Source organism: Panulirus ornatus, chromosome 1 (genome assembly GCF_036320965.1).
Source record: "Panulirus ornatus isolate Po-2019 chromosome 1, ASM3632096v1, whole genome shotgun sequence".
In the NCBI taxonomy this organism is placed as follows: Eukaryota; Metazoa; Arthropoda; class Malacostraca; order Decapoda; family Palinuridae; genus Panulirus; species Panulirus ornatus.
Window position 1 is genome coordinate 25,431,849 of NC_092224.1, and position 24,825 is coordinate 25,456,673.

The 24,825-nt window shown below is 44.3% G+C and overlaps 1 protein-coding gene across 1 annotated transcript in view; it reads right to left on the reverse strand.

Moving 5' to 3' along the window:
* The window catches only part of LOC139749195 (thyroid transcription factor 1-like), a 70,743-nt gene extending 46,736 nt beyond the window's left edge, over positions 1-24,007 (reverse strand). The window contains exon 1 of the mRNA XM_071662903.1: positions 23,324-24,007. Coding sequence (XP_071519004.1) covers positions 23,324-23,609 — 286 coding nt within the window. The 5' untranslated portion in view covers positions 23,610-24,007. The remainder of the gene's footprint in view (positions 1-23,323) is intronic.
* Between the last annotated feature and the right edge of the window lie 818 nt (positions 24,008-24,825).

The following is a 24,825-nucleotide window of genomic DNA, read 5'->3' on the forward strand; positions in this document are numbered from 1 at the left end:
TCACATCCATTCTCAAGCCGTCAGGTATAATGCACCAAAACCACATCCCCTTTTCCACAACCAGCTCAGTAGATCTTTCCGTGGGTTCTCCTGACCACTTCATTTGCTCTGGTTCAGTCTACTAACAGCACTTTGCCCCTTATATGTCACAACACTCCAATTTACTTCTACCCCGTGCGCACCTTACTCCCTCCTGCATTTTCGGACTCCGAGCACTCAAAACCCTTTCCACTCCATCCTTCCAACTCCAGTTTGGTCTCCTTCATCTCTCTGACTCCACTTCTGAAATGTATACCCTCTATTTCAACCTCTCCTCACTCATCCTCTCCATACATCCACACCTTTCAACACACCCTCTTCAACTCTCTCAACCGCACTCTTATTACCTCACCTCTCTCTTACCCAGGACCCCATTCTCAGAGATCCAGCTCCAAGGCTTCGCTACACTCGTATATATATATATATATATATATATATATATATATATATATATATATATATATATATAGCTTGTGAAAAATCACTGCATATTTAGCATTCGCTAGCTTTCTGTTGTTTTTTCGTTTTTTTCACACACGTTTTGCTTCATGAGATGAAGCGTGAATTACACTTTATTCTTTAGATATATGAGACACTTCGAGCACAAGAACACTGCCCATTTTCAGTCAAACTGACCGTAAATGAGACAACACAATACAAAGAACCAACTGGGAATGAATCCCATCTTGAGGTGTTACAGGTGAGATCGGTGACGTAGATGACATGTTGATCGGTGGACCTTGTTCCTTCGGAGTTCATGCGTGATGGTGTGGTCGGTAGGGGTCGAACTCGTTAGGTCATCGGTTGGGGAAGCCCGGTTATGAATGTGGGTTCTGTTATCTGTAGTTTTGTAGGGTCATGACAGTGTTTCACTTGTTTTCAGTAAGATTGCTGACGACTCAGATTCATATTTTGTTACCGTTGCACATGTAGTTTAGTGCCTCCGCTTTCAAGATGAAGTGTTAGACGTCGACTGGATGATGTAGTAATACAGATGTAGTTCACGTTGTTTTGAAGATTCCAACCTTCATCAGAGCAGGAGTACTTGTAGACTACATTGGTAAACTGTAGTGAGTTACTGCTCTATGTGAGGGTGTTGTGGTCACCAGTTCCCCAGTTCTTGAAGTTAATCGATGATGCTGAGACGATCTTCAGGGACGTTGCTGGTAATGTTCCTATCTATCATCTCCTTCAGGATACGTTCGTCTGTGCGATAAGCAGGAGACATCTGGCTTCTGTACAAAACTCGTTGAACAGTTCCAGGTGTGTTAATTGTGTTTAACTAGTACCGGTTTGGAGGAATACTCTTGTCTCTTTGTCAATGACTTTATTTGGAGTAAAAGATCTCGGTGACGGAAAATATAGTTAGGAAGATCGAGACGTGTGAGTTACGTGTTGTCAAGGGTTATGTGTGGGATGGAGAGACTGTCAGTGGACTGAATGACAGTAGCCCACGTGTGGTGGAGGAAGAGACAAAAGACAGAAATCTAGGCCTTATGAATGAAACTTAGCAGCCACTGAAATGCTGCCTCCACTGCGTAGCCATCAACGAACCGAGAGAGAGGGAGAGAGAAAGAGAGAGAGAGAGAGAGAGAGAGAGAGAGAGAGAGAGAGAGAGAGAGAGAGAGAGAGAGGGAGAGGTCATCTACATTTTAATAAAGCCAGTGGTTGGTCCGCGCAGCAGCAGCAGCAGCAGAGAACAAACAAAGGTGTCGAAAATGTCTCTCCTGCTACTGCCACAGAGAACCTCTCTCTCTCTCTCTCTCTCTCTCTCTCTCTCTCTCTCTCTCTCTCTCTCTCTCTCTCTCTCTCTTCTGTGGCACCGTCCCCACATGCCTCCCGCCGCTTTTGAGCAAGACGTATTTCTCACTCCTGTGATGGCAGCGTGTCCCATATCCCCTGTCTTGGTGAGAAAGGCGGACACGTCTCTCGCTTCCAGCAGGATGGAGCCACGTAACAGGATGGAGACCAAGAAACAAGATGGAGATACGAGCAACAAGATGGAAGCCAAGTAACTAGACGGAGTCCAGTTACACGATGAACATCGAGTACCAAGATGGAAGGCAAGTAACATGGTGGAGTTACAAGTAACAAAGTGAAGATCAGGTAACAGAATGGTGACCAAGTAACGAGATGAAAAGTAGACAACAAGATGGATTAACGTGATGGAGACCATGTAACTCGATGGAGCCAAGTATCTAAATCAGTACAGTTCACATTTTATTCATCTATCTTATCTCTCTCTCTCTCTCTCTCTCTCTCTCTCTCTCTCTCTCTCTCTCTCTCTCTCTCTCTCTCTCTATATATATATATATATATATATATATATATATATATATATATATATATATGTATATATACATACACTAATCTGCATAATTATCTACTTAACTATCTATCTTTGTACGGAAACTGAGTATTGATCCCGACGCCATCATTAAAGTAATAAGACCAGATGCCACACAGCAGGCGGGATTGTATATATATCCTCGACTCCTGGTTATCACTCTCTCAGCACAAGCATCACATTACGTCCTCAGCAACTCGTCTGTGGTGTGGTGGCTCTGGTCTATGGTATGGTGGCTCTGGTCTGTGGTGTGGAGGCTCTGGTGTGTGGTATGGTGGCTCTGGTGTGTGGTATGGTGGCTCTGGTCTGTGGTATAGTGACTCTGGTCTGGGGTGTGGTGGCTCTGGTCTGTGGTGTGGTGGCTCTGGTCTGTGGTATGGTGGCTCTGGTCTGTGGTATAGTGACTCTGGTCTGGGGTGTGGTAGCTCTGGTGTGTGGTATGGTGGCTCTGGTCTGTGGTGTGGTGGCTCTGGTGTGTGGTATGGTGGCTCTGGTCTGTGGTATAGTGACTCTGGTCTGGGGTGTGGTGACTCTGGTCTGTGGTGTGGTGGCTCTGGTCTATGGTATGGTGGCTCTGGTCTATGGTATAGTGACTCTGGTCTGTGGTGTGGTGGCTCTAGTCTGTGGTATGATGACTGGTGTTTGGTATGGTGACTCTGGTCTGTGGTATGGTGGTTCTGGTCTGTGGTATGGTTACTCTGGTATGTAGTATGATGGCACTGGTGTATATTCTTGTGTTTAGATGGTACCGAACGATGAACTTCAGCTACGAGACAAGTAATAAGAATCCTGTGTATATTCTAACCTTCATACACTTCTCTAATCTTTTCCTCCCTTTCTCTTTTGATTCCCTCGACCCTTACTCCCTTTACCTCATCTTTAGTAACGCTCTCGCCATGTCACAATTCCCGCCATCACCACCAAGCCTCCTCTTTCCCAAAGCCAGCGACAGAACCCCCATCTTTCCCTCCCCCACGGCGCTACCAGTCATTAAGGGCTAATACAGAGCACAAATATTGCCTTACATTTTTATCTTCAGGGCAAACTTGGGAGGTCCTCTTCCCCTCCCTCCTTCCTCCATCCCCCTGGCCTCTCCATCCCACCTCTCCTCCCTTCCTCCATCGCCCCCACCACCACCACCCCACCTCTTCCCCCCACTGTCACAGGAAATGCTTCGAAAACTATTAGCAGGAAAATTTCGTAGCAGTGCTCTTCGGTAACATAACGTTAGAACCCCAGGGGCCTTGTGTGTGGTGACTGACGTACGTGTGCGTGTTGTGGTTGTGTAGATTGATTGCATTTAACTCAAAAATTAGGATTTCAATACATATATATATATATATATATATATATATATATATATGATTAAGCACTAAAGAGTTTATTTCTTTTTAACATGTTCTAAAACATGTTCATTGTTCTTGAGGAAGCTAGAGGACTAAATTCCCAAGTGCCATGCTCACCATATCCTCAGAACTTACGCAGTGAGCTTTCGCCCTCTTGAGATCATCATCAAACTAACTGAAGTTATCGAAATCGTGAAAACACTGAATATGTTGCATGCATAGAGAGGAGGGCTGATGTTCTGGGAACAGATGCGAACTCCTTAACCTGCATATGGGAATTGACTTTTCCAGCTTTCTGAAGAGCGACAAACATGTGTTTGGAAATTAGAAAAAAAGGCAGAAACTCTCTCATACTAATTATGCTACGGTCTTCGATGAAATGAATATATATATATATATATATATATATATATATATATATATATATATATATATATATATATGTATATATATATATATATATATATATATATATATATATATATATATATATATATATATATATATATATATATATATATATATATATATACTCCTATGAGTCCGCGGGGAGAATGAAACACGATAAATTCCCAAGTGCGCTTTCGTGTAATAATCACATCATCAGGGTACATACAAGAAAGAAATAAAAGTCAGCTGATATACAACGAAGAGAAGAGAAATGTGCGTGTGTGTGTGTGTGTGTGTGTGCGCGTAATCTTTGACTTAAATCAAGAGCAAAAGTTACATCATGTCATGTATGTATTCCATTCGTCTGCCAACAGAAGGCAGATGGTTATTCAGAATCCACGATTCAACACCATACGAAGGCCACACCCTCGTCTTACTCTCGTTAATGATAACGACCATCACAGTTCAGGGGCCATCATTCTGGGGAGACCTAGCCAGCAAACTGGCCCCATGCCATAAACCGGCCATCCTTGGTGTAAGCACTAGCCCTGGGGATCCTCTGAGTCCGGTAATCCCACTCAACACTGAGCAATTATCGCCTTAAAGACTCGCCAGCCGCTCTCCAACTTAGATCCGATTTGCAGGGAGAGGCGACCAGTTTTTCTTGACATCATCTACCGCCTGGGGTGTGGAGGCCAGTTTTATATACTGCAGGATTGGCGTGTACCTTCACTGACGGTGTAGCCTGGGTGTTTTTGCTTTACTTTCGTATTCTTGATTTTATAATCTTTTTGATTTTACCCTTGGCATGCATTTCTAGAGATTTCAGCTATATATATATATATATATATATATATATATATATATATATATATATATATATATATATATATATATATATATATACCCTTGTCTAAGCCAGGTACCCAATTTATCGACTAAACACTGGGGGAGAATCAACAGCTGGATTGACTATGGACCGACTACCGACCGAACGCATTGAACAACGGCCTCAATTGCGCACATCCATTTTCCAGCTGTTGTGTGTAGTGCAACGATACCCAGAGCCCACCATCCACAGTCAAGTTCCACTGACTCCTTCATGGTTTTGGCCGGCCGCTTCATATTCCATGGAGCAGTCCATATACAGCACGTCGCCTCCTGTATACCACACCAGTCCAACTCATCTTATTCCGTGTACGCCTCACCTCAGAGCCTCTTTCACTGCATCCTTCCATTTTCTTTTCTCTGTCTCCCATGTCCTTTGGACTTCACTTCTTACACGTGCATCATTTAAAATCAGTCCTTTGCTTATCCTCTCCTTAGATCAATATCGTTTAGCGCATCCTGGTTTGTTCTCTCGATCAGACTACAACTGGAATCATGATTCGTTCCTACACTGGAGTGTTAAAGTTTGTAGTAGCTTTAGGGAAATAGGAAATGACATGGGAGGCTTGATTGCGTGGTACCACGAGAGATTGGATGAAGATAAGTACAAAGTGAGAGTAAACGAAACTAAGGGAGTGGACGAAGAATGGAAGATATTTAAGATGAGGTGCTTAGATGTGTGGATGAAGTGTGAGGCATGAAGAAGGTGGGAAGTGGTTGTTTAAGAATGGGTAGTGAGTGGTGGGATGAGGAAGTTAAGTTACAATGAAAAGAAAATAAAGAAGTGTAAAGGCACTTTCTGCCGGGAGGGGGTGCGAGTGACTGGGAAATGTACAAGAGCAAGGGTGAGAGGCTATAAAAAGGGCAAATAAGTAATGGGGTGATAGGATTATCGACAAACTTCAGGAAGGAAAACTAAATGTATCCGAGTTGGAAGGAGGTCAGTAGTGACAGGAGAAATTTAGAATAGATGGGAACATCAGTACCAGGCAAGAGATGGAGTGACTTGTTGAATTCGTTAGATGACAGGGTGGCAGATGTGAGGTGTTTTGGATGTGGACGTAACTGGAGCGAGAGGGTCAAGGCGAATGGTTTGGTGAAAAAATAAATATTGTGAAAGTCTTGCATATGATGAAGTGTGACAAAGAAGCTGGAATGGATAAAATTGCCGTTGATTTTTCAAGAAAAGTGGTGACGGTGTTGTTCATTGGTTGGTCAGGATTTTAAAAACGTATGACTCAGGGTGGGGTGCATGGGGATTGGCGGGTTACAGTGTTGCTGTTTAAATGCAAGGGGAACAAATGTAAATGTTCAAATTACAGAATTACACATCTGATGAGTACACCTGGTAAGTTGTACGTGAGAGTGGTGACTGAAAGGATGGTGGTATGCACAGAACATCAGATCGGAGAGGAACAATCTGGCTTCAGGAGTGGTATAGAATATTAAGATCAGGTGACTACTTTGAAGAATCTGTATGAGAAATGATAAGAGAAAAAGAGGGATTCACGTGTGACATCTATGGATCTGGAGAAAGCGTATGAGAGGATTTATAGAGATGCTTTGTGTATGGTGTGGGGACAAAGGTGCAAGAAGAAGTGAAAAACTTCTGTCGAAAGGGTGAGGTGTGTGTGCTGGCGGAAGAGCGGACGACGAGTGGTTCCAGGTGAAGGTGGGTCTACATCAAGGGTGTGTGATGTCATCATGGCTGTTTAATCTGTCTATGGATGGGGCAGTGAGGTCTTGGAGAAAGGAGGGCTCAACAGAATGCTTGGGTTTGGGGATTTTGGAGATGAGTCAGTTGATTTTTGTGGATGACACATCGCTGGTTTTAGAATCGACGGGAAAACTGCTGGACCGGGCGTCAGGGTTTAGGAGAGTGTTTGGAAGGGTGAGGCTGAAAGTTAATGTAGATAAAAGTTAAGTTATGAAGTTTAGCAGAGGAGAGACAATTCCGTTTGAGCCTGAGTCTGATTAGAGAGAACCTAGAAGCAGAGTGTTGCAGATGTCTAGGAGTGGACGTGAAAGCAGATTGAACTGTAGGAGCGAAAGTGAACAGTAGGGTGGAGGAAGGGACATTTGCCCTGAGTGCATTGAGGAGTGTGTGTGGAAAGAGAGATCACTATATGTAAGTGCAGATTTAGCTTGTGTAATAGTGCTGTAGTCCCGACGGTACTATAGAGATGCAATCGTAGGCCCTGTATGCAAAGATACGGGAGAGGGGAGATATGTTGGAATTGAAATGCTTGAGGGGAATACAGTATGTGATGTGAGGTAGGTTGATTGAGTATGGATTGACGGGGTAACAGAGAGAGGTGTGGTAGAAGGCAAACTATTTTTGAGAGCGCTGAAGAGGGTGTTCTACACTGGTTTGGTCATACAGAAGGGATGGGCAAGGGAAAAATCAATAAGAGGATATGTATGTTAGAGATGAAGGGAACATGGAAGAGGGGGCGGCCAAGGATGAGATAGAAAGATGCAGTGAAAGATACTTTCAGATATTTGGGCCTGAAAATGCAGGAGGGTGTCAGGCGTGCATGCAATACAGCATACTGGAGCAATGTAGTATACAGGAGGTAACGTGCTCTCATTGCGCTGAACTAGGACATACAAAGAGGTCGGCAGAACCACCGAAAGGTCACTGGAGCTTGGCTGTAAAAAGAGGGCTCTGATTCTGTTGCATTATACATGAAGGCGATGGAGTGTATGTGAGCAAATGAAGCCGTTTTTTTAATCAGTCTCTGGTGCCCTGATGCCACCTTGCTCACGCGAGAAACGGTGAACAAGAACGAACACTGAGTGTGGCGGGTGTACAGTATAAGCCAGGGTTTAGGGGCCCTGGTAGATGAGTCAGTTGTTGTTTGCAGATGACATGGCTATGGTAGGAGACTTGAGAGAGAAACTGCAGGAGTTGGAGACAGAATACGAGCAAGTTTGTGAAAAGAGGAAGTTGAGAGTTAATGTGAATAAAAGTAAGGTAATGAGGTGTAGCAGGGAGCAAGGCAGGATGGGTTATGCATGAGTTTATAGGGTGAGAACCTGGAGGAAGGAGAGTTCTTTTAGCACTTGAGAGTGGATATGGCATGGGAGCTGAAGTGAGTTATATGTTCTTAGATGTGGCAAATGTCCCAGGTGCTTCAAGGAATATTTGGGCAAAGCTAAGTACGTTTCAAGTATCGATGGTGATATATGGGTGAGAATCTTGAGCTCTGAGTTGTCGGGGTCTGAACATTCAGGAGGGCGAGAGGCGTGCATGGGATAGAATAAACTGAAGGAATGAGATATATAGAGCGACATGTTGCCTTAAGCAAAATGGGAAGTAAATTAAAATCATCACCAAAAGGGAGGACTAAAGAATATCTTAATCAGGAACCCACCAGAAAGTTCCGCAGGATGTGTATATAGAGTACCATATAAAAATTGTGATAAGTTTATATTGGGCAGACTGGTAAGGATCTTTCTGTTAGACTTAAGCAATATAAGTATAGTATAAGAATTGGACAAGAATCAAATGCTTTGTTTGATCATGTAAAAATTATGATAATTGTAATGACTGGAGCAATGCCATCTTAGTTATGTCTTGTATCATGTGAAAATGGTCCCTGCGGTTCTATAATGACAATAATGATAGTAATGATAATGATAATGATGATAATGATGATGATGATGATAATAATAATAATAATGATAATAATGATAATAATAATGATAATGATAATGATGATAAAAACACAATAATGATAATGGTGATAATAATGATAATGATAATGATAATATTAATAATGATAATAATGATAATAGTAATAATAACGATGATAATAATAATAATGATAATAATAAGGATGATAATAATGATAAGTAATAATATTGATAGTGATAAAATAATGATAATGATAAACATGTAAGTAAATAAGACATCTTTCTACGAAAGAGTCCAGTGCTGCGCTACTTCCAGTAACAGGGAGATGTGGACTCTATGGTGTAAAAAGTTCATGGACGAGACTGTATTCCCAGCGATACAACCTCGCCAAAGGTGACACTTAGCTCGCGGTATGATCTCATGCTGGTGGAGTCCTGTAACACACACACACACACACACACACACACACACACACACACACACACATATATATATATATATGTGTGTGTGTGTTGTCATAATGTTCTGCATATCAAATATACAGGGAAAACATGATACAACGGAGAGTAAAACAGAACCAAAGCAAATTCTACACCTGGTGAGGCTTGTAGGCGTCCTCCACTAAGGTGCTGAGCGATAGGTATCGTTCGATATTCATATATCGTTGTGGAACGTCATTTGCCCCATTCATTTCGTAGAAATGTAAGTCCAACATTTAACTAAGTACCTCTGAATACCGAGAGACTGGCGTTAGGGCTGGTCTCTTTATCAATACACATCCCAAGTCCATATTTGTCCTCTGTGCATCCAGGTGAAGGCGAAGGTAAACAAAGGGAGAGTCGTATGTTTATGTGTATCAGCTGATGGCAGTGGGCCCCCAGCTGATGTACGTGTCCTACGACCCTGCTGTCATAGCTGTGGGTGGTGGCTCTTTACGAGGGGCGGGGGGGGGGGGGGAGTCACGTGGTGTCTTGTGTTCTTCCTTCACATGGGTGGATGTCCATGGGGGAGCATCCACTCTTTTGTGATGTTTGAGAGAAGAACACGGGCATGATGTTTATGTTCTGTTTTGAATCACATTCGCTTGATGTTCTGTGGCGTAGAACAGAGCAGTGACACCCCAGACTCTGTTCTACGGTGCATAACATCATAACATCATCAGTGAATAACAGAACACGAGACATCTGAACCTGATCTATTGTAGACCACAAAACACCAGCAAACTACACCTATTCCACATCATATAAACAGAACACCAAGACACTATACTTCTTTAATGAACGGAGGAACACCAGTACACTAGAGTTGTTCTTTAGATCGTGCGTGAACACCGGGACAACCTGTTGTGTTCAGAACACAGAAGTACCCCACGTGTTCAACGATGAGCACAAAGGGATTCCTTTCCTTCAGTGTAAAACAAAAGAGCATCACCGTTTGTTCTATAGAATCAAGACGACTTTACCCAATTCAGATCTCCTTTCTTAATACACTTTCCTGCAGAATCACTCGATGAAATACGTGTAATACGTTCCCTACGTTAGAGTCACCCAAAATGCAGGTTAATAAGATCAAATTAACGGAGGGGAAAATTAAGGAACAGCAAAATTTTGTCGTGGGTAGGAAAGTTATACATGAAACTGTACATTCAGTATAAAGATTTGTGATCCACATAATCCTTCTTTGTTCGCATCAATGTGCCATCGAGACTGCGTCCCCATTTTTGCCTCCTCACTTATTCACAGTTCTCAGAAAACGCGGAAACGTGATAAAAGATCCCGGGAAAATAAAGAAATTAGATAGAAAAAATAATAAATCGTTTGAAGCAGGAAATAAAATGTCTCTCATTGAGTCATTCACTTCATCGAAAAAAATGTGTTGAATTATCCGTTGGAAGAACATTTATGGAGAACGTTACATACCAGCCTCTACAACGCCGGACGACGTTACGTAACAGCATGTACAACCCTGGACAACGGTGCATAATGGCACATAACATCGCAGCAGCAAATACGACGCTGAACAACGGCATAGAAGAGCATGAACAGCTTTGAACAACGGTACATATCAGAATTTACGTCCATGAACAACGTTGCCAACCGCGTGTACAACCGCACGTAAAAGCATGTACAAAATTGAGCACTTGAGAGTAACAGGACGTACAACGCTGAACAGCAGAACACGACAGTATGTACTATCCTGAAGAGCGGTACATAGTGGTATGTACGTCCCTGAACCACATTACATAGCAGCGTGTGCGACGCTGAACACCGGTACATTGAGAACTGGAGGGAGCGGAGAACAGCCAAGAAGAGAGGAGAGAAGAGGACATAGGTGTGAGGTGGACACATCTCGATCCTCCTCCGTTACCCTCCACCAAGCGTTTCCCCGCATCTCAAGAGTTCCATTCAAGTCTTGCGATTACGGGAATATAAAACGGTAATGGCAAAGCTAAAACCTCAGTCTGGCCAGGTTAAACAGAGACTGTTGTCAATACAGCTGGGGCTCACACTGACAAACATACACTGAATGTTCGTGTAAGATTTACTCGCTGGTCCATATTGTATCCTTGCTGACAGACGAGGGCTTGTTCCCTGCCCTCAGGCCTCACTTGTAAATGTCTTCGTAAATAGATGATAAACACATGAGGTACAGATAACTGATAAACGACTCTGGTTACAGGTTTGTTATCTGTGGCTGATCATAATGGGTACAGATAACTGATAAACGACTCTGGTTACGGGTTTGTTATCTGTGGCTGATCATAATGGGTACAGATAACTGATAAACGAATCTGGTTACAGGTTTGTTATCTATGGCTGACCATAATGGGTACAGATAACTGATAAACGACTCTGGTTACGGGTTTGTTATCTGTGGCTGACCATAATGGGTACAGATAACTGATAAACGACTCTGATTACAGGTTTGTTATCTGTGGCTGACCATAATGGGTACAGATAACTGATAAACGACTCTGGTTATAGGTTTGTTATCTGTGGCTGACCATAATGGGTTCAGATAACTGATAAACGACTCTGGTTACAGGTTTGTTATCTGTGGCTGACCATAATGGTGTGATAATTATTATGTCAGAGGTAAGAAGCCCGTAGACTGATATATTCATTAACTCGTTCACATCTAGATGTATGATGAATGTGTAAAGTTACTTTTCTTACATAATGCAATAGAGTAGTGAAGAGGTCCTGCTCAGAATCCGTAGGTGATAGATTATATGCCATTGAACAGTGTTAAAAGACGTGGATTAAATGGTTGATGACGTATTTTCTTCTACATAATGATAAGAAATAGTTCAGTGAATTATCGAACACACGCACGCACACACACACACACACACACACACACACACACACACACACACACACACACACACACACACATACATTCACAACACACACAAATACATTCACAACACACACACACATACATTCACAACACACACACACATACATTCACAACACACACATATACATTCACAACACACACACACACACACACACACACACAACACACACACACACACACACACACACACACACACACGGAGGGGGAGGGGCAACACAAGTGTAACACACAAATAGTAATTACAAACTGTGGTCACACACACAGTACTAGAAGGCTTGGGTGGTAAGGCACACGAGATGTTTCGATAGTGTCTCGTGAACTGACTTGGAGAGACGTGCCCCACCGGGAGGGGGAGAGGAGAATGTCGGCAACCCCCCCCAACCCCACCCCCCAACTCCACCCCACCTCCTTCTCCCCGGGTCTAACGCAATGATACCTTCGTTGGTTGGACTTTCAACACAGCCGCAAGCCTGATCCGACGACGCACACGCAAAGGCTGAAAAGTAAATGCCCTACACGGAAGTCCGGCACTTCCAGTAGCTGGGGTGCGAAGGTCTCCTTTTTAGGGTGGGAAGTTCTTGGACGTGAGTGTCCTCGTTATCGTCAGGCAGACGATAATGCGGCCTCGCCCATGACTTTTCATGGAGGCGAAATTTGTGAACAGTTCCTCTTCTTTTCCATCGCCAACACCACCATCCGGTAACGCTTGTTTACCAGTGGCGTCTTAGCTGCGTCTCTTCCTTGTACAACAATTGACTTGTCTACGTCTTCTGTCTCATTATTGTATATCCTCGACGATGTGATCATTACACGAACTTATCGTATTCCCTGCGTGTCGTAAAAGGTGACTAAAAGGGGTGGGAGCCGGGGGCTGGAGATCTTCCCCCCTAGTTTTACTTTTCCAAAAAGAAGGAAGAGAAAAGAAAGCCAAGTAAGGAGTTTTCCCTCTAAGCCTCAGTCATCTGTTCTTGAACGCTACCTCGCTGACGCGGGAAATGGCAAGTATTTTTGGAAAAAAAGAATATATATATATATATATATATATATATATATATATATATATATATATATATATATATATATATACACACATATACACACACACACACACACACACACACACACACACACACACGCGCGCGTGTTCCCTGCTTCTCATTTGAGCTAAGTAACGCTGGGCAAAGATAGAGAAAACGGCGTTCATTTACTCACGTCCATTCTCCATCTGTCTTGTATAATGCATTGAAACCAGATTCCCCCTTATCCACAGCCAAGCTCATGACACCTTTCCATGGTTTCCAGTGACCGCTTCATGTGCCTTGATTCAGCCTGCTGACAACACGTCGACCCCCGTATACCGCATCGATTCAATTTTTCTCTAGTCCATGCACGCCTCACAACATCCTCCATGTTCAAGCCTTGATATACAAATATTTCTATAATACCCATTCGCTGTTTTCACCTCTGCGAGGCAGCCCCAGAAATAGGTAATAAGACCCAGAGAAACATCCCAGCTTGACTCCTTCCTCTGTTCTTTCTTTTGGATATTAATATATATATATATATATATATATATATATATATATATATATATATATATATATATATATATATATATGTGTGTGTGTGTGTGTGTGTGTGTGTGTGTGTACTGGGCAACGGTACAAACTAGCATGATCAATGCTTAACAATTCTACATGAACTTTATGTGTATAAATGAAGCAATTTTTCATTTTCTCTTAACGCTATAACCTTGCTGGAGCGGGGTAGATAATACGTACACACACACACCACACACACACACACACACACAAGCAAGTAGTCATCACGTTCTGATACTTAACGCAAAGAGGGTTATGTGTCAGTATACAAAAGATTAAAATATAATGCATTCACAGGGGTAAGAGACGGGCAACACCAAAGCAAAAATTTGTCACTGAAGTACACAGACATTAAATACACACACACACCCACACACACACACACACACACACACACACACACACACACACACACACACACATATATATATATATATATATATATATATATATATATATATATATATATATATATATATATATATTTATACTATTCGCCGTTTCCCGCGTTAGCGAGGTAGCGTTAAGAACAGAGGACTGAGCCTTTGAGGGAATATCCTCACTTGGCCCCCTTCTCTATTCCTCTTTTGGAAAATTAAAAAACCGAGAGGAGAGGATTTTCAGCCCCCGCTCCCTCCCCCTTTAGTCGCCTTCTACGACGCTCAGGAACACGTGGGAAGTATTCTTTCGCTCATATCCCCTGGGATAATATATATATATATATATATATATATATATATATATATATATATATATATATATATATATATATATATATACCTACGAGACCACCCGACACAGAAGTACCGCTTGAGCGCTGACCGACACCAGCCAGTATAAGGCTCCCGGGGAAGCGACCTTCGGCACAACACAGCAGTACAGGCCAACACGAGGAGGAGGAGGAGGAGGAGGCAGGATGTTTACAACCAAGACTCAGTAAGAAACGACCACTCATGACTCCCATGATGGAACGCTCTACCTGAACACCTGATACATAGGTACGGACGGTGACTCGAAAGCTACCAGGTTCTGAGCTGGTGGGGAGTGAGCGTCGGAGGAAGACCATCCTACACACACACACACACACACACACACACACACACACACACACAGTGTATGTATAACAGCAAAACGTATTTGGAGACAGATTGTACGACAGTGGTTCAAGTTACAGCCAAGATGATCGATTTTAATGGGAAAAAAATAGTCATCCGGTCATATATATATATATATATATATATATATATATATATATATATATATATATATATATATATATATATACATATATATATATATATATATATATATATATATATATATATATATATATATATTCATATATATATATATATATATATATATATATATATATATATATATATATATATATATATATATATATTTTTTTTTTTTTTTTTTTTTTTTTTATACTTTGTCGCTGTCTCCCGCGTTTGCGAGGTAGCGCAAGGAAACAGACGAAAGAAATGGCCCAAACCCCCCCCCCCCATACACATGTACATACACACGTCCACACACGCAAATATACATACCTACACAGCTTTCCATGGTTTACCCCAGACGCTTCACATGCCTTGATTCAATCCACTGACAGCACGTCAACCCCTGTATACCACATCGCTCCAATTCACTCTATTCCTTGCCCTCCTTTCACCCTCCTGCATGTTCAGGCCCCGATCACACAAAATCTTTTTCACTCCATCTTTCCACCTCCAATTTGGTCTCCCTCTTCTCCTCGTTCCCTCCACCTCCGACACATATATCCTCTTGGTCAATCTTTCCTCACTCATTCTCTCCATGTGCCCAAACCATTTCAAAACACCCTCTTCTGCTCTCTCAACCACGCTCTTTTTATTTCCACACATCTCTCTTACCCTTACGTTACTTACTCGATCAAACCACCTCACACCACACATTGTCCTCAAACATCTCATTTCCAGCACATCCATCCTCCTGCGCACAACTCTATCCATAGCCCACGCCTCGCAACCATACAACATTGTTGGAACCACTATTCCTTCAAACATACCCATTTTTGCTTTCCGAGATAATGTTCTCGACTTCCACACATTTTTCAAGGCTCCCAAAATTTTCGCCCCCTCCCCCACCCTATGATCCACTTCCGCTTCCATGGTTCCATCCGCTGACAGATCCACTCCCAGATATCTAAAACACTTCACTTCCTCCAGTTTTTCTCCATTCAAACTCACCTCCCAATTGACTTGACCCTCAACCCTACTGTACCTAATAACCTTGCTCTTATTCACATTTACTCTTAACTTTCTTCTTCCACACACTTTACCAAACTCCGTCACCAGCTTCTGCAGTTTCTCACATGAATCAGCCACCAGCGCTGTATCATCAGCGAACAACAACTGACTCACTTCCCAAGCTCTCTCATCCCCTTATATATATATATAAGGTTAAGAGACAGGGCAACAAGAATATAAAAGTCCCTCCCCATGATACAAAAACAGTAACCACATATTATTATTATCATGATTAATATTATTACTTTATTATATTTCATTATTAGTATTATCATTATTTATTACTATTATTATTATTATTAATATTATAATTACTTTTATTATTATCATTTATTATTATTATTATTATCATTATTATTATAGGCCTCCTTCTAAGGGGATTCGTGCAGCTTCAAGTCCGCGCTACACTCAGTAGGTGGGACAGGATAGACTCCTTTGAAGCGAGATGTTTTCTGACCATACTGTACTCTCTTCGTCAACTGACATTGGATACAGCCACGCCAGTGGTGAATTTTGACTCGTAGTGTAACCTCAAGCGGGCAGAAACCGGTAACACCAGTAATCGTACACACACACACACACACACACACACATATATATATATATATATATATATATATATATACATATGATTAATTTATGATTAACTCGGGATAAGTTTTTATATAAGAATGCTGCACTACTTTCAGTTGCAGGGAAATGTAGACTCTTATGGAGTAAGAAATTCTTTGACGAGACCGTAGTCCATTGTGATACAGCAACACCAAAGGTGTATCCTCAAGTATTCGGAGTCCGGTAACATCTATATAGATATAGTGCCGGGAGCAAGGGGCTGGAAATCCTCCCCTCCTATATTGCTTTCCAGAAGAAAAAGAAAAAAACTCAGTAAGGTGCCAAACGAGGTTGTATTTTTTTCTCAAAGGCTCTTTCATCTGTTCTTCACGCTACCTCGCAGACGTGGGAAATGGCGGACACGCATAAGTAAGAATACACACACACACACACACACATATATATATATATATATATATATATATATATATATATATATATATATATATATATATATATATATATATATATATACATATATACGTGTACGTGTAGGAAGAGAGGAAAGTGATTGGTTCTCAGTGAATGTAGGTTTGCGGCAGGGGTGTGTGATGTCTCCATGGTTGTTTAATTTGTTTATGGATGGGGTTGTAAGGGAGGTAAATGCAAGAGTCCTGGAAAGAGGGGCAAGTATGAAGTCTGTTGGGGATGAGAGAGCTTGGGAAGTGAGTCAGTTGTTGTTCGCTGATGATACAGCGCTGGTGGCTGATTCATGTGAGAAACTGCAGAAGCTGGTGACTGAGTTTGGTAAAGTGTGTGGAAGAAGAAAGTTGAGAGTAAATGTGAATAAGAGCAAGGTTATTAGGTACAGTAGGGGTGAGGGTCAAGTCAATTGGGAGGTGAGTTTGAATGGAGAAAAAATGGAGGAAGTGAAGTGTTTTAGATATCTGGGAGTGGATCTGTCAGCGGATGGAACCATGGAAGCGGAAGTGGATCATAGGGTGGGGGAGGGGGCGAAAATTTTGGGAGCCTTGAAAAATGTGTGGAAGTCGAGAACACTATCTCGGAAAGCAAAAATGGGTATGTTTGAGGGAATAGTGGTTCCAACAATGTTGTATGGTTGCGAGGCGTGGGCTATGGATAGAGATGTGCGCAGGAGGATGGATGTGCTGGAAATGAGATGTTTGAGGACAATGTGTGGTGTGAGGTGGTTTGATCGAGTAAGTAACGTAAGGGTAAGAGAGATGTGTGGAAATAAAAAGAGCGTGGTTGAGAGAGCAGAAGAGGGTGTTTTGAAATGGTTTGGGCACATGGAGAGAATGAGTGAGGAGAGATTGACCAAGAGGATATATGTGTCGGAGGTGGTGGGAACGAGGAGAAGAGGGAGACCAAATTGGAGGTGGAAAGATGGAGTGAAAAAGATTTTGTGTGATCGGGGCCTGAACATGCAGGAGGGTGAAAGGAGGGCAAGAAATAGAGTGAATTGGAGTCATGTGGTATACAGGGGTTGACGTGCTGTCAGTGGATTGAATCAAGGCATGTGAAGCGTCTGGGGTAAACCATGGAAAGCTGTGTAGGTATGTATATTTGCGTGTGTGGACGTGTGTATGTACATGTGTATGGGGGGGGGGGTTGGGCCATTTCTTTCGTCTGTTTCCTTGCGCTACCTCGCAAACGCGGGAGACAGCGACAAAGTATAAAAAAAAAAAAAAAAAAAAAAAAAAAAATATATATATATATATATACTTATATGTATATATATATTCTGTCTGTCTTTCTACTCCTACCACATTAACCCGTAATCACAAGCACCCTCGTTGGACCCATTGGTCAGTTGTTGTTTGCATCCAGTTGTATTCACTCGTTGTATTCACAAGATACAGCGGCCGTGACCACAGACAACACATTACAGGTTAAGTCCATAATATTCGTAACCATGGACAGATATATAAAGGGAACAGATACATTACAATGATAGGGGACAGTCTCCACGAAGCCTGCATCTGTCTGTCATGAATCTATTCCCATACATTGTCAATAATTATGATCGCAGGTCATAATCAACGGCACATAAACACACCGCAGTTACTTACAAGACTCAGTCGCACAACTGGACGACTCAGGTGGGGGGGGGGGGGAAATATAGGACATTACGAGATGTTGCTATGACTACTATGATGCAACGCTGTTTGCACTCCTTGTATGCAAGTGGATAGTGATATATGAAGGTATACTGCCTCGAGGATCCTTTCTAGTTAGCCGTCTACTCATTCCGATATCGTGTCTAGCTTCCTTGTGATAGTCTATTGCAATAGATACCACATCTCATGCCATTCATTACCTCGTCTACCCATTCCGATATCGTGTCTAGCTTCCTTGTGATAGTCTATTGCAATAGATACTACACCTCATGCCATTCATTACCTCGTCTACCCATTCCGATATCGTTTCTAGCTTCCTTGTGATAGTCTATTGCAATAGATACCACACCTCATGCCATTCATTACCTCGTCTACCCATTCCGATATCGTGTCTAGCTTCCTTGTGATAGTCTATTGCAATAGATACCACACCTCATGCCATTCATTACCTTTGTCACAAGGGTGAAGATTCAAGTACACTTCAAAGAATCATCCTCGTGAATGATATACTATGAGGTTCATAGATTCTTAAGAGAATCTTGAGGCAGTAATGAACGAGATGATGTAAGCACTGGCCACGCATGCTAACTCGGGACACGTCTTCGAGAGCCAACCCAACCTGCAGTAGTAGTACTAGTGGTTCGGAGGGTCACTCATGGAGATGATCATGAGGTCGAACCCACAAGGGTGTAAGTGACCATCCACTGCCCCCTCAACCTAGCTGCCCGTCACAGCGAATTTCATGCGCCACTTCCTTGGCCTAAATGCAAATATTAGCCCAGCCAAGACCAACAAAATTATTTCCAGTGAGCTGTAGGGGGGGAAAAAAAAGGTAATCGAAAAAAAAAGGACTCATTTCGGCGCACTTAAACGGTAATTTGACTCCACGGGGGCTTTAAAAAGAGCAATTACTTTCGTCCACGAATTTTGTAAGTAGAACACATGACGTTTGCTGGATGTCGGTATGGAACCGAAAGCTTCTAGCTTTTAGGTGTATTTTCTACGATGAGATTTTCAGTGGATGAGTTTCGTGAAAAATAGAAAATTCTTTTGACGTGATCTCAAACAATCCTCTCCCCCCTGAAGAGAGTTTAAAGATTACCTCAGTGTACTTAGAACACAGAGAGAGAGAGAGAGAGAGAGAGAGAGAGAGAGAGAGAGAGAGAGAGAGAGAGAGAGAGAGAGAGAGAGAGAGTGAAATCACAAGCGTACTTAAAACAAGATAAAAAAAAAAAAGAAATCGTGGGTTTAAAATAGCGTAGGAGTAATGTAAGAATGAGGAGAGTGCACGTGAACACACACGAGAAACATCCCGCTCGCATTGCTTGAGGATCGGGAGCCGGGTAGACTACCCAGTAATTACATTAGCGATGTTTTCCTCGTCAGCCAGTCTTCCACTCAGGCGTCTCCTCTCTCTCTCTCTCTCTCTCTCTCTCTCTCTCTCTCTCTCTCTCTCTCAGCTTAGGCATCAACATCAATTAAACCGAGAATTTCCCAGCGGCTGAGGAAGGCCCAGGGAATCCCCTCTCGACTTAAAGGATCGAGCAACCCCAGCGTAGCACACCTTATTGCCAATTATAAGTAACAAGGGATACCAAGCCGGGGGGAGGAGATCGGTGCCTCACCGCTGGGGGATGGGACGACGCGGGCGGCGGGCGGCGGGCTGCTGGTCGGTCCCGCTCGCGTCCCGTAATGATGCTATGGGTGGGAGGCGTGTGTGTGTGTGTGTGTAGGTGGGGGGGAGACGCTGCTTTATATAGGCTTCTTTTACAGAGCCTCAATTTGTCAGTCAATCACTGGCTCGGAGATGGTATTATTGATCGGTGAGCTGATGCTGGAATATTACGTGCTGCTGCCAGATAATTTGTTTCAGATGTTGTTGCTCGTCAGAGGCGGCGAGATTCTCCAAGGGGGGATTGGAGACATACCAAATTGCCTCTGACGCGCCATCTCGCTAAGAGATGGAAATGACATTCCGGAGAACTCGTGTGTGTGAAATAGGAGGAAATGTTTTGATACGCCGAGCTTCGTTCTGTAGATATCCTCCATCCCAATGGTCTACGAAACCACTCCGCTTCAGGACTGGAAAGACGTAGGGCATATTCTCACCGCAGTGAAATTCCTATCCTTCGTGACTAAGACATGGTTAGGGAACTAGTTGTTTTCGTAGCTTCTGCCGAGAGTTGGTGGGCGAGAGTATGAATAAGTAATCATTTCCTTCTTTCCATAAGCCCGTATTATTTAAATGGTTATATCAGAATTAAATACATATAAATGCGCAAGGAGAACGTACCTAAAACAGGTACAGCAGCGTGTTTCCGTAGCACATACCTGCCATTAACAGTTTTTATTTTTTATCACTCGTCTACTAGCAATCGCAGCTGACGCCTATCAACATTTCCTCATATCACAATTCTACCAGCAAGACAATCGCCCACGACTTGATCTGCCAAACACATGTTTTCCTCTAACGTGTGCAAGAAGCCCCGCCACATGACCCACCACCGTAGGTGAGGATATAATTTCCCTGATGTAAACCAGATCAGTTCGTTCAGTGAATGGTTCTTCTTCCTGAGCGGCGGAAAATTAAATCAGATTCGTAAAATATTCGGAAGCCCTCCCGACGTTGGCCTAGTGGCGATATAATCGGATCACCGGCCGCCTCCCGACACCACAATATCGCCGCCGTCATCCGTCGCGCCGCTGGTGCTTCACACACACACACACACACACACCCCGACCGCCAAGCGTCGCGTCACGGATCAGCGGTCGCCTCTCTCAACCCACAACGTCACCTCGCTGGTCAGCGGCAGGTGTCTAGCCAACATCACACCATCACCTCATGGGCTAGCGAGTGTCTAGCCAGCATCACAGCGTCACCACACACTGAATCCCATCACCTCACGGACGCTAGCGAGTGTCTAGGCTGTTCATGCCGTCACCTCGCGGACCAGTGAGCGGTCTAGCCCACGGCATCCCGTCACCACCTTCGCGCGACATACTCATGGTTTTCGTCATGGGAACTTCACATTGCATTCTTGAACTCCTGCATCAAATGATTCTCATTGTCTGTGGTCGTTTATTCACCAGACAGTTACCACGAGAGTTACTGTACCTGACAGACTCCAGGTGAGACGGAACCAATTAATGATGGGTCTTAAACGCTCTGTCTCCCCCACGTCTCTTTGTCCAGCCCGCCTTTGCCGTTATGCCGCACAATGTCACTGAATCAGATGTCGGGAAATGAAAATAGGAATGCGTTTAAGATATTGAAAATTCTCAGACCGAGACACGGTTTTAACTCGTAGCGATAGAGCTGAGTGAATTACCTTAAGCTCTGTATAAAAATGGGTTGAGGCAATGCCGGATTGATCTTGTGTTCTGACTTGACTCATGTAATACGTAACGTGTATTGTAGGTAGGCAATTTGCAGCATATACTAACCATAGACTGGCTTGAGGCAACATCATGGACCGTCTTAACATAGTATTAGAAATATTAACAATGTTAATGAATACGTTTAAGTCATAGGAGACTCGCTTTCCTTCCTCAGAATTGTTACAAAGATTTCCGGGGTACGCTATGCGCGCCCCCCTCAGCTTTTAGTGTGGCTGGAGCACCAGCGGTGAGTGTTAGTTCCGGTGTTCAGGGCGCAGTGGGGACCCCAGCCGCCTCAACGACCGGCCGCTTAGCGTGATCGGTGATGGCGGGCCCTGCGGTGATGGGGAGGCATTCAGGGTGAGGAGGGGGAAGTGTTTAGGGTTCTGGCGGTTTGTGGGGCGGATGACTGGGAACCCCGACGTGACGGAAATAGTTGAGTCGCTGATGACGGAGAGAGGGGGAAGGCAAGGTACTTGGATTCAGGCGACGTTAATCGGAATCCCAAACGGGATGTCTTATCCACAGTGCTGAAGGAAGGATTAAGGGTTGGGAGAAGGGTTAAGGTACAGTTAGAAGAGTTAGAGTTAGAGTAGAAGAGTTACATTCGAAGTCTCCAGTAGGGGTCACCTGCACTCCTGACGCAGGTCACACGAAGCCCCCACGTAAATGATGGTTTATCTTAGGCCCTAGCGGAGGATTTCTAGCGTCTCGACGGTATCATCTGGGAGTGACGGAGGTTGCTCAGGGTCCTGACCACACGTTATGTAGGGCCCCGCTGGGTGACAACCAGGGACCAACCGGTTATCAACCAGGGGCTTGCCGGATTTCACTCAGGGGCCTGCCATTTGTCATCCAAGCCCTGCAAAGCGTTATCCAGGGGCGTGATGATGGGGTCATGCGGATCTGATTGGATTTTTGATACATGAGGACAGGTTATATCCCCGGCACTAATATGAGTCCATGGAGACTCTGTTGGCATGTTGCTCACGACCCCTCATAGGAATTCACTCGGACCCTGACTTAATTATAAAGAGTTCGAGAGGTGGGATTATCAAACCAGTAAACAAAGAGATTCAATATTGATAGTCTTTAAGAGATGCACACCTCACGGCCGGGGAAAAGTTGCAACAACTTAGGGTTTGTGAGGAACCATTTAGCTTCATAACGACCTCGCTGTAGCTCCGCCGTCGTAATGAAGGCTTGACGTACGTTCGCAGATGACCTCTAGCGTCTTACACAGACGTGTACACCGCCCAGTAGGCACAACAAACTCGGGTGAAGGTTACCCAACTTTTTCGCACGCGCGTACCGAGCACTGCACAATGACTTTCACGGTGAACTTACTTGCAAATCGAGGGTCGGAGGAGGACGTCTGGTACCATGAGGGCGCTGAGGCACGGGCGTCGTAAACATCGGGCGTGCAGTAGGTGGTGGGCGGCGGCGCGGGCGGGTAAGCCACGTGCTGCATGCCGGCGGGTTGCATGGCTGCGGCGGCGCGCCCGTAGCTGCCCGAGTCTAGCAGGTCGAGACGGCGGTCGTCGAGCAAGTCGAGGGCACGGCGCTGCTCCTCCAGGGGCGATAGGATGTCGGAGACGGAGAAGGGCGTGGTGTGGCGGGGGCTGAGGGTCATCAGGTCGCCGCCCGGAGGGGTCGCTGCCGACCCTACCAGGTCCTCCGGGTCCCGCTTCAGGTAGTACGGAGTCTCCAGGTAGGCGTGCGTGGCGTGGGAGAGGGCCTGGCGCGCCGGGGGCTGGAGGGAGGAGGACGCCGAGCCGAGTGCCGGGGGGAGAGCCAGCGTGAGGGCGCGGGCGACGGCGGTTCTGCTGCTCTCACGCCACCAGTAGCGGCCTCCACACGCTCCCCTTGTATACACCACTCAAACCGACCCACACTCAGGTAGAAAACATTGACCACAGTGCACACACCAGCCCCGCGACCAGAGTCTTTCTGATAGAAAAACTACAAACTCCATGGACGGTTCTTCAGGGGAGGGACACCGCACTCATTGGCCAATCAACGCACGCCTTTGTCTTCCCAAAGCAAAGGGACGGTATCGAGTAGGCCCGCCCAGGCCCGACGCCCTCATTGGTCGGGCTTTGCACAAGCACCGCCCACCCGTCAGTCCTGGCGGCGCATGCTCCGCCCCCACACCCCAGGAGGTCTCGTCGATTCACTGTGAATGATCAACCGTTGTTCTATTCAAATCCGATGTGGGCTGAAACGACAGTAACATTCTTTATACATGAACTGATTCGGTGAGAAAGAGAGCAACGGAATACTGCCCAAGAACAAGATAATTGCCGGCAAATACTAGAGCAGAGGAAAGGTTATGAGCTAGGTTGAGTGTTGGGCCGCGGGCCTCAGTTCAGGCCGGCCGTTGGAGCAGGGGCTGGCGAGCCACACTGGGAGCTCCTGTTCGACTACCGGTCTGGCGCTAACATCACTTGGTAATAGCTATTAAGCCCCTCGATCAACACTATAAGGGGCCGTGAGTGAAGTCAGTTTCCTGCACATTAAACTCGACGGGGAACATTTTGCCGAGACGGATTTTTTTTTCTTTTTATGTTGTTGTTGCAAGAGTGACTCGACCGGCGAGGGTGTTGCTGCTACTGGCTTTTGATGCTCCGAGGGGAAGTTGCACGGCACCAACCTGACGATGCAGGCAGTGTGGAGCGGCGATGCTGATGTGGTGACTGGCGCAGTGTACTATGCCTCGAGCAATGCTTTGTTCAAAATGTGCTGAAAGGACTCGGATCTTAAACAAGAATAGGACGTCCAGGAGCCTGGTGTGATTCACTGACGTCCAACAGCGTCTTTGTAGATGTTTGATTTTCCGTTCATATGAA